Source organism: Varanus komodoensis, unplaced genomic scaffold (assembly GCF_004798865.1).
Source record: "Varanus komodoensis strain SLA01 unplaced genomic scaffold, ASM479886v1 scaffold36, whole genome shotgun sequence".
In the NCBI taxonomy this organism is placed as follows: Eukaryota; Metazoa; Chordata; class Lepidosauria; order Squamata; family Varanidae; genus Varanus; species Varanus komodoensis.
Window position 1 is genome coordinate 1,670,332 of NW_025335873.1, and position 11,262 is coordinate 1,681,593.

General features: G+C 54.9%; 1 protein-coding gene across 1 annotated transcript in view; it reads left to right on the forward strand.

The window, feature by feature from the left end:
• Positions 1-8,819, forward strand: part of FIBCD1 (fibrinogen C domain containing 1) — a 32,099-nt gene extending 23,280 nt beyond the window's left edge. The window contains exons 5-7 of the mRNA XM_044440022.1: positions 6,123-6,219; positions 6,845-7,024; positions 8,560-8,819. Of these exons, the coding sequence (XP_044295957.1) occupies positions 6,123-6,219; positions 6,845-7,024; positions 8,560-8,819 (537 nt within the window). The remainder of the gene's footprint in view (positions 1-6,122; positions 6,220-6,844; positions 7,025-8,559) is intronic.
• The last annotated feature ends 2,443 nt before the right edge of the window (positions 8,820-11,262 follow it).

The window sequence follows — 11,262 nt, forward strand, 5'->3', positions numbered from 1 at the left end:
TGCAGGGCAGCCCTTCCGGTTGAGGACTGTGTTCAGTAAAGTAGGACACAAGGCCACCCTGTGTTGGGATGACCATAAGGGGCAGGGCATGGGTGGAACAAGACTCGAAGGGGGCATCAGTTTTGGGAGACCAGAAATTGATCAGTCCAGCACCAAATCATGTGCAAAAAATCAGCTCCTTTCCATTCCTTTGTATGAAACGTTGGCTCTGGTCCCAGCTGCCTTCTGCTTTGATTGTCACAACAACAACAATGCCAAAACTGATCAATCAGTCATCAATCAATCTGTTTATTTTGGTCCACACACCAGAATACACAGATCTCTGAAATAAACCCAGATACGAATATATTAGATTGATTTGCTGTTACATCCGTTTTGACGAGAAAGGATATTGCCTGATTAAAACTGCAAAAGATTGTATACAGATGAAATCCATGGATGGCTAAAAGCTGAGAGTACATTAAAAACTCTCACCCAAATGGAATCCATGTCACTTGATCAATACTCTGGTGCTTGGTGTCCACAAGTGGCAGCCTAGTTTGAAGGGTCACAGCTAGGAATTGGGGGATGCCAAGTGAGATCAAGCAGGAAAAGAAGCAGGAAGCACAGAGACATAGAAAAATAGAAACAGCGCGAGTCAGAAGGGGTCTCCCGGGCCATCTAGTCTGACCCCCGGCTCCAGCCGGCTCCGCTCACGACATGCCCACCATGTGGACATCCAGCCTATCCTTGAACACCCGCACCGATGGGGCCTCAACCACCTCTCATGGAAGCCCATTCCACACCCTCGGGGTCCTGACTGTCAGGAAGTGCTTCCTGGCATCTAAATGCAACCTTGGTTCCCTGAGCTTGGCTCCGCTGGAGTGCGTCCTGCCTTCCTCTGCAGGGGAGAACAGGTCTCTGCCCACCTCCGTGTGACGCCCCCTCACATACCTGCATGTCGCCAACAGATCCCCTCTGAGTCTCCTCTTCTCCAGGCTGAAGAGACCCAGTTCCCTCAGTCTCGCCTCATACGGCTTCCCCTGCAAACCGGCCACCAACCTTGTGGCCCTACGCTGCACTGACTCCAACCCGGCTATATCCTTCCTGTAACGAGGGGCCCAGCACTGAGCACAATACTCCAGCTGCAGGCACACCAGAGTCGTATAGAGTGGCAGTAATACATCTCTCGATCTAGAAGCCACATTGGTTTGCCATGATTCACAGAGGCAAAGTATTATTTAAAAGATGATTAAAATGAAGCTATGCTCCTGGTCAAGAAAGTCCTCACTCACATGCAGCCTGACAAAGAAGAGCTTTTGGCTTACATGTCCTCTCTCCTGCTGCTGCCATTTGTGTCTTTCTGCCTGAGGTTTTTCTCTTTTTGTGGAGTCCAGCACCTGTCTCTCCCTTGGCCACACACGCCTTTTCCCTAATAGGGGTATCCTTAGGGGATGGGGGCCTATAAACACACACACACACACACACACACACACACACACACACAGAGAGAGAGCGAGAGCGAGAGCGAGAGCGAGAGAGAGCGAGAGCGAGAGAGAGCGAGAGAGAGCGAGAGCGAGAGCGAGAGCGAGAGCGAGAGAGAGAGAGAGAGAGAGAGAGAGAGAGAGAGACTTCAGAAGTAAATTAGCACGTATGCATTTGTGCTTGCTGGCTTGCTGGCTTGCAGCTGTTGCTCCTGGACCCTGAATCTTTTGGGTAGGACTTAAGCATCACACCTCACCTCCCTGCACCAAATTTTGCAGCAAAGTTTGCCCAGAGCTCAACAGAATCTGGCCTGCTTGGAGAGCCACTGGCTTGGAAATCACAAATAGGCCGCCTTTTCTGAAATATTATTTCATTGTCTGAACCAGGACTGGTATACAGGAGGTTCTGGGTCCTCATTCCTGTCATTGCAAACCCTTCTAGCAATAAAACCGTCCCCACGGGGATGCAGATGCTGTAACGGCTGGTGCTGTGTGTTCCTCCCCCACAGGTGGCCAAAATCTGCTTGGAACATTTTGGCAACAACCAGAAATGGTGACCCTGTTAGACTGCCTTGTGGCAAACTGGCCGCAAAGTAAAAGGGGTTTGCGGCTCTGGTTTCTAGTCCTCATGACTGCGTACACAAGAATTCACTTGGAAATGGCCGGCCACACCTGCAGCATTAAGGCGCCACTCAGTGTGCCGCTCTGCAGTCTTCGGGATGCCTGCCTGCATCACCGCAAAGGGATTATAGGCAAGAGGAGTTTCTCAGCCAGGCCGTGTGTGCAGCTAATCTCCCCAGACGTGTGTGTAATCAGGCATTTATGTGGAGGTGTTGGGGGCAGGGTGGGGAAAGGCTCTCGCCTTCACTCGAGTCCCCCAGCCTCTTCTCCGCCAGCACCAAGTGGCCTACTTTGCAGCCTGAGGTCAAAGCAGATTAATGAAGGAGCTGCATTAATGCCTCCCCGCCCTGTCCGTGGTGCACGGATGTGGGAGCCAATAAAACCCAGAGCTTCCATGGCAATCAGCTTTGGGCCGTGTTCCAGCAGAAAGCGTCCTCTGCCACCAACCAATTCAGGCAGAAAGCCCTTCGAAAGGGGCTTAACACCAGCTTCTCAAATGCTCAATGCTCGGATCAGAATTAAGTCTCTAATTCTGGAAGGTAAGTACCGCATGGATCAGCGGGAGCGTGCGACTTCTTCCGGCGTGGATGCTGCCAGAGTAGAATCCTTTGAGCCATGCTGGACCCTTGTGTGTGGACCAGAAAGAGAGAATGGCGTCTCCCCAGCGGATGAGACGCCAGCTTGCATGTCATTTGCGTTTGAGTATTTAGACGCAGGTGAGAGAGACGCGTGTGGCGTAGAGGCCAGAGAGATGGACTGGGATTCCAAAGGCCCAGGCTGCAGTTCCCCCTTGGCCATGAAGTTCGCTGGGTGACTTCGGGCCAGACTCTGACTCTCAGCCTAAGCTACCTCACAGGGTTGTTGTGAGAAGAAAATGGAAAGCAGGAGGTTTATGTAAGCTGCCTTGGTGGGATCTAATACTTAATTATAAAGGTGCAAATTCGGAAAGAATAATTAACATTGAAGTAGAAATATGGGACCAGGCTGGTCATTGGAAGAAACTGGCCAACTTCTTCTGGGCCTACGTACTTCAGTCTGTTTTCCTGGTGCTCACTCTGAATGAAGCACATCAACTACCCCTGACCCCCCCCCCCCCGTGGCCCTCCTCGCTCCTGCTTTCCGCTCTTGTGCCTCTTTGACTACACACCAGACATTAGCCATCTCAAGCAGAGGAGAAGCTTTGCACAGAGGCTGCCAGCCCTCCAGTGCAGAGGACTGTCCTCTGCAGAGGAGGACACTTGGCCACCTGATAATGCAGGCAATGCGAATGATAGTTTTTGCATTGGCATGATAGGCCATGCCCGCTGCCTTTCCACTTCCCCGATTCCCTCTAGCTAGAGGGTCCTGCCAGTTCCGTTGCAGAAGTGGGACCCCTCTGTCACGCAAGGGGGATTCCACCCTTTCCAGGAGAAGCCCCAAAACAAGCGGGAACTGGTGTTTCTGGGAAGAGGCGGGAAAGATGAGCAGTGTGACATGCACGTCACAGATCTCTGTCCTTCCAGAAACACGGCTTCCACTTTTTTCAGGGTTCCCTGGAAGCTCTCAACCAGTGGGGGCCATTTGCATGGCAAAATTCTTGGGGTGTGAGAGAATCAGCAGGTCTGTCACTTCCCTGTAGAAATGCACAGATACTGTTGTATAACACAGAGTCCTCTTTTTTGCAGGGGGTGGCAATCTCTCCGTTTGTGCTGCCGCCTCTTCCTGCTTCTCCCAGTTCCAGCGTAACACATAAGCCCCAAACATACGGGGGGGGGGGGATTGTGCGTGAGTGCTTTTCCGGCTGCCCCCAAAGAGGACCGAGGAAGTGTGATGGAGGTATATCAAGAGGGCGAAGTAAAAGCATCTACCGTGGCCCTCACCTTCCAAGCACTGCAATAATGTAATCATGCACAGTTTATGCAGCATGAAATTGTCCAAATCTTTCCAGGAAGGTCTACCCATAGCGGCACAAAAAGCTTGGGGAGACGTTCTGTGCAATGCACAGGAGGAAAATTGGAAAGACAGGGAAAGTGCACCGGGGAAGCGAGAGAAGACCATTCCCTCCCTTTCTCAAGATGTAAGAACAACACGTCACTTCGTCACTTCGTGCAGCTGCACTTCCGAGCTTTGCACTCAGCACATGCTCACTGGTAGAATTAACGGCTGCCTGAGTGGACTGAAGTGCTGTTGGAAGCCCAGGATGTATTGGCATAGTTCAGTTCTATCCCAAGTGAAAAATACTGCTCCTGAAGATGAACCTCCATCTGTGGATCGGAGGCCATGCGCCTGGGTTGAACCAGAAGGAAATGAAGGGAAGATGCGCATCCGGTCTCTCATTATCTGGACGCCCATCCTGCAAATGAGAGAGCTGACTCGTTCTGTGTGGCTCCAAAGAGCGGGACAGAATGGAAGCATTGCTGTGGCAAGCAGGCAGAGGCGTTCAGAGAAGCTTGCGCCAACAGCTGCCCAACAGGGTAAAAGGAGGGGCTTTGCAAGCTTAAGTAAGGGGTGGGCGGCATCCATCGGGGAGGTTGAAATTGCAGGGGAGAAGATGCCCCCTGTGTTGGTGGGGCTCCTGATCCATGGCAGCTTTTCTTCTGAGCTCGCTCATGGCTATGGTGGAACTCCATTCCCAAAATGCATTCATATCACTGCCATGGATTGCTCCTAGGGAGCCCAGAAGAAAAGCTGCAAAGGGGAAGGAGGGGAACCCCTTCTAGCAACATGGAGGTAGTCATACTGACCCCCACATTATGGGACTATTTTAAGACAGGTGTGATGGGGAAACTGGTGACTGCTAAGCCAGTGGGGCTCCTGAGCTTACCTGTGGTACTCAACTCCATGCCCAACATCTGTTCACCAACATGGGACCTGGAGAACCTCTCAGAAGCGATGGGAAAGCAGGGGAACGAGCTTGGAGTCACCACTCCTCTGTGTAGCTGCGTCTCACCCTGAAGTTCCCAGGGGATGGGCTAGAGCCTCTCCAGGGACCCACCCAGGTCTAAGGCCCAATATTAGGAAGGAGACAAATGCAGAAGCATGCCCACTCCTCACCAGCTTGCTCTCCGCTTCCTACAACGGGTGGGTTCGCAAGAGTTAATCCCCGGTTTTTGCCAGAAGGGCAAAGTAATGGTGAGCTTAAGCTGGACTAGGATCTGAACGTCCGTCCAGTGGGCCCAGGCTGGCTCCAGCAGCTGGGGGCCCTCGGGGAGTGTGTCCTCCCGGCACCGTGGCCACCAGCTGCTCTTGCTCCTGCCCGTCCGCATCCTGGCTCCACTCGCTTGTTTGCACGGAGCCCCCACGGGGCAGAGGGCGCATGGCCTCTCCTCTCCTCTCTCTTGCCACCAGCATTGCCTGGGCCCAAGCAAGAGGCCTGGGAACAACAGGCTGCAGCGGGGAAGAAGAGCAGCGAGTTCAAGGGCCTCGGGCCGTGAGCCCTTGGCAGGTGCCCGTCACATCCGCCCTTGGTGCAGGCGCTGCAGGCCTGCATGCATTATAATCTGACCCCTTCTTTTCCTTGCCCCTCTTCCCTGTCCATTTCAACGTTGGCTTGGCCCAATTGGCAGGACATGGGATGGAGAGAGACCAAAAGTGAGCGAGTCTGGGCACCGGCTCTGGCGCTGTCCCCGTGCTGAACTCCCTCCAGGGGCCGGGGAGGCTTCAGCACCACGGAGAGCCGCCAAACCTTTCCCGCTGCCCTAGAGGTGAGGGGCTGGGGACCTCCACTTCACAGCACGCATCCTCCAGCATCACCCCGGAGCCAGCCTCTCGCTTCGATCCCCCGCTCCTTGTGACAAGCAGCCCTTTCGGCGTTCCCAGCACTAAGCCCCTTGGAGTGATTTTGTAATTAGCCACTTTAAAGGGTTGTAAGGAATGTATGTTTTCCCCTCGTACCTGGTAAGCAGTGCTGTTGCTCTTCTGGCTAAATCACAGCTGCAGCGAGCAAAAGCAGAGGTAGGGATAAAGCAGTGAGAGAATTACTCCCATGAAGCAGCGTGCTGTGTGCCCCCCCCCCGCCGTTCCTGCTTATCCATTCGGTGCCAATTTGTGTCTCTCCAGGTCTTTCAGCGGCGCGAGGACGGCTCTGTGAATTTCTTCCGTGGATGGGAAGCTTACCGGGATGGATTTGGGAAGCTCACTGGAGAACACTGGTTAGGTAGGAGTCCCTTGGCTTGGGAGGGAGGTGTGTATTTGGGACAAAAGCAGGATTCCACATATCACATGAGCAGAATGGCAGGATCGGGCCACGGCTTGCTGCAAAGGTGAGGCAGCCTGAGTCTAGGGAAGAACGGGAAAGTCTGACGCACAGATGTTGCTGGAGATCTGTAGCCTAGAACCTACAAAGGCAGACAAAAGGAAGGCCTTCCTCATGCGATGCAGGGTGGAATTCACAAACCACCAACCTGGATGGATTTAAATGGAGGAAAAGAAGGCTACCAGTGCTACTAGTCCTCATGGTCATATAACTCCAACACTGGAGAGAGTATGCTTATGTATTCTGGTTGCTGGGGAACGTGGGCAAGGGGGTGCTGCTCATATCCAACTTGTTGGGTGTGGGGGAAATGTCAGTGGATTGCACCAGTCCAGAATCCCGGCCGTCTCCACCCCTTTGTGTCCCACCGGGGTTGCCTCAGTCGCCAGCGAGTGGCCCAGTCTGCAGACTGGGGATTTGTTTGGCTTGGACGCTTCCCGGCAAGAGGCTGCTGTTTATTCCAGACTGTGATGCTGGGCCCACTTGCTGGGCCATAACACAAAAAGGGTTCTTATGTTTCCCACGCTAGGGCTGAAGCGGATCCACGCCCTGACCACACAAGCCAACTACGAGCTGCGCATCGATCTGGAAGACTTCGATAACGGCACGGCCTTTGCCCATTATGGAACCTTTTCCGTGGGTTTGTTTTCGGTTGACCCCGAGGAGGACGGCTACCCAGTTGCCGTTGCCGACTATTCTGGGACAGCAGGTATATCGTGGGTGGGGGCTGTGTGTGCGTGTTTGGAAATGTAGGGCAGATTTTTCAAGCCTGCCTCCACCGTGCTATCGCGCCGAAGGAAGGGAAAGGGGACCATTAGCTCTGTGCACAAGGAAAGGCACATTATATCCAGAGCAGCACCCATGCTAATAGCATTGAAATAATTTGGCCTGTCAGAATGGCAAATTTCCACTTCAAAACATCCACTCAGGATTGAAATTTCATGTCAGAAATTGACATTCCACCCTACGTTAAGAACATTTCAGTCGGAACGTCCAATTTGTGAGAAAGAAGGTGAATGCCAGCAGTCTGCATCTGACTCAGGAACAAATATTTCAGTATTCCTGGCAGGAAAACAGAACTGTTTCAATTTAAATGATAGGACCCTTAAAAAGTAATTTGAGACTGACTGTGCTGCTTGTTTCTCTCTCCTTACCAAAACACTCTTGGATTTGTCGGCCCAGTGCATGCTGAAATGTTGGCAGCCTTCCAGAGGCACACACTTCAGGGGTCGGGAACCTTAAGTGGAGACATGCAACCTGGGGGTGGGCCGTCATCTGGTGAGCTCTCCAGGAATCCATGTGCCCACGGGCCTGGCAGGATGCAGATGCGCTATGGAGGCGAAGGTCTGGTTCTCTGGCAGGGCGGTTTCATCCACCCTGGGCCCCCGTCCCCCTTTCGTCCCCCTTGGGCTCAATGTTGGCCTTCCCTTCCCAAGTCTCAGCAGGGACCGAGGATCCTCCTCCTACCAAAGTGCCGTCAAGGCCTGTGGGAACAGATTTTGAGGAGGGCTCAGGATCAGCAGTTACATAGAAACATAGAAACAGAGCGAGTCAGAAGGGGTCTCCTGGGCCATCTAGTCTGACCCCCGGCTCCAGCCAGCTCCGCTCACGACATGCCCACCATGTGGACGTCCAGCCTGTCCTTGAACACCTGCACCGATGGGGCCTCAACGACCTCTCGTGGAAGCCCATTCCACACCCTCGGGGTCCTGACTGTCAGGAAGTGCTTCCTGGCACCCAGATTGAACCTTGGCTCCCTGAGCTTGGCTCCATTGGAGCATGTCCTGCCCTCCTCTGCAGGGGAGAACAGGCCTCTACCCGCCTCTGTGTGGCACCAATTGAAGCCCCAAGGCCAGCAGAGGGAAGCCAGGCTGTCACTGAGAACCACACATGGTGGGAAAGTTTGGTGAAGAGAAGGGTGGACTTTGCATTACGGCCACCAGGGTGCAAGATCAGCTGGTGCAGGGTCCAGTCCAGTCCAGAAGCAGCGGATGCTCCGGGCGATTGGTCCTTGTGTGAGGGGCCCTGCCCTGATGGAGCTGGCTCATTCCCGCTGGACAGGAAGGAGAGGCGCTCGGTTTGGGAGGCCAGGAGCCTCCTGATGCTGACCTGGAGGCCCCAGGGTTCGTCTCCTCCTGTCCTCTGTGACTCGGGCCATTCTGGAGAAGGGACGGCTTCCTCTAAACGAGGCCACCTCTGCAGCCCAGCCCACAGCGCCTGCTGACCCACATGCTTCTCCTGCAGGAGACTCCTTCCTGAAGCACAGCGGCATGAAGTTCACCACCAAGGACCTGGACAACGACCACTCGGAGAACAACTGTGCCGCCTTCTACCACGGTGCCTGGTGGTACCGCAACTGCCACACCTCCAACCTGAACGGCCAGTACCTCAAGGGCCACCACAGTTCCTACGCCGACGGAGTGGAGTGGTCCTCCTGGACGGGCTGGCAGTATTCCCTCAAGTTCACGGAGATGAAGATCCGGCCTGTGAGAGATGATAATTAGCCGACCCACAATGCCCCCCCGTCCCCCCTCTTTCGCCCACCCCCTATCCCTCTAGCTCAGCGTCTGAGTCTGGGGCAATGGGAGCTGAGCAACCCCCTTCCCGCCACTGAGGGACAAAGACTCGCAAAGCTCCCCCTCCCCACCCCCACGTGCACAATTGGTCTCTGGCTACGGTGCGAGTTGAACTGCCTTCCTTGATCCCAAGCCACCAGGGGATGCCGAGCCGGCAGCCCTCCCATACAAACACGAGCAAGTCAGCCTGGGAAGGATTTCCCAGGCATGTAAGGGGGCTGCAGTACACCTTTTTGCCCATCCTGGTAGCTTTAAAAAAACAAACAAAAGAAAAGTGTTGCTATCCAAAGACATTCCCGAAGATGAGTGTGTTTCGTTCTGGTGCAAGCACATCCAACGACATGTGTCCCTCCCCACCTGGACTGTTTACAAGCAGCACCGCAATCCTGAGCTGAGGTGAAGACGGAGACTGGCAGCTGGGCTGAGCCCGCCCCAAGGAAGGAAGGCCTGATGTCGGGGTTCGGAAGCCTACCTGGACCGGCAAGGCTGGAAAGAGATGCCCGAGGGGAAAACCTTCCTGGGAAGAGATGCTGCATGGCCCCATCTGAGGGTGCTTGGCTACCATTCAGTGCAAAATGTGCCTTCCCAGAGCACGTCTTGTTGCTGCTGAAGGCTGGGAAATGCCTTGGGCAGTGCTCGGGAGATGGAGAAGCCCGCTAGCCCTGCTGGGGGGGGTACAGTTTCTGCCCTGGCATGAGGAGCAGCAAGGATCCTTGCAGCAAGAGCAAATCTGCCTTCTGTGCAGATATTGCTGGCCAGGAGAATTCAAGGGTGGGGCGAGGAGCCTCTCCTTCCCTCGGGGACAAGGAAGGGGTTCAGCAAGCAGAGTGGCTGAGCTGGCGGTTATTAAGAAAACATCACTGGAAACGGGGAAGAAGAGTCCCAAGCAAAGATACATCTGTACCCCCCGCCCCCCAAACACCAAGCTCCTACGGAAGGGATTCTTCCCAAGGTCTCTCCCATTTTCCCAAAAGATGCAAAGCTCACCACTGCCTCTGAACAGCCTGTTTCTCTTAGGAGGGGGAGAACTGGGGCAAAATTATGGGCTGTGGGTGCAGCAGCTGAAAATTCAGGGCACTCTTTGCACCCAGAGCTTACCGCTGCTCTGCCACCCCTGCAGACACCCTCCCTCTCTTTCCTTCAGCCTCTCACCTCCAGCTACCGGTTTATGTCCCATTTGCTGGCCAGGTTTCTCTCTCCATTCTGCCAAGAAACCGAAAGGCAGCTTACAAAACCCTTTCCGTCCTCTCCACAACCTCCTGTGAGGTTGGCTAGGCCGAAATCCTGGAGCTGGTCCAAAATCGTACAGTGGATTCCATGTGGCTGAGTGCAGCCCCCCCCCCCCACAGCCTAGCCCAGGCGCTGCACCACCCCGGTGCCCAGTCTGGCCCTGACCAAACCCCACTTCTGTGGCAGCCGTTCCGTGTGCGTTCCGTGTCCCTTGGTGAATGGCTCTTTGCTGCAGTGTGACTGGGCCACTGGAAGTGGCTTTCCATGGCTCCTCTTTGCTCTGTTCAGGGCTCCCCAGCCCCTGCTTCACACGCCACGGTCACAGGCGGACTGGCGCACTGAGAACATGCACAGACACGTGGCGGAACAGCCACGCCGCTGTCCGCTGGTGACCCGGCCGCTTTGCACGCCCCAAGTGCCGGCTTCGGGCCCCAGCACGGCTCATCGAGAACGAGTCACGCGGGTGCAAGTGCGTCTTCGGTCAGCGGGGCCCTTGCTGCTTGCAGCTGTAATGCTGAGCGCCACCAGGGCCGTCCATGGCATGGAACCCGGTCCTTAAAGTCGTGGGAGGCCATGGAGAGCTCCTCTCAGCCTCAGAATAATGGCCGCACTGATTCAGAGGACGCCCTTGACCTGGGGGTCACAGCCCCACATACCTGGAAAGGGCCTTTTCTTCCCCAGAGCTCCCTGCAGAGCTGCCATCATCGCGTGCCGTGCTGGCCTGGCTGGACCGAAGAGCCAACCCTGGGACCAGGTTCAGACAACAGGATGACCCGAACTCAACGGTGAAGTGCAGGTGACGTGCAGGCTAGCACTGCGCTGCGGGTTGCATTGCGGGTTATTGTATTGTCTGAATCCAGCTGAGAGGACAAACCATGGTGCGTGACTCAACAACAAGCCACGGCTTGTTTGCGAAGAACATGCCACGGCTTCTGCGTGCAGTGAGGTTCGGGTGCCAGGGTGACGTTTCAGCAGCTGCGCTCACTGAACCCCTACGGAGCCCTTGCGTGTGCTGGAAGCCAGTCACTAACCTGGGACCCCAGACCACGCTCCAGCAACTGCTGCCGTCTTGTGAGGCAGGTCAGCCTTCTCCAACCTGTTTCTCTCCAGAGGTGTGGGATGGCAACACCCACCATCCCCG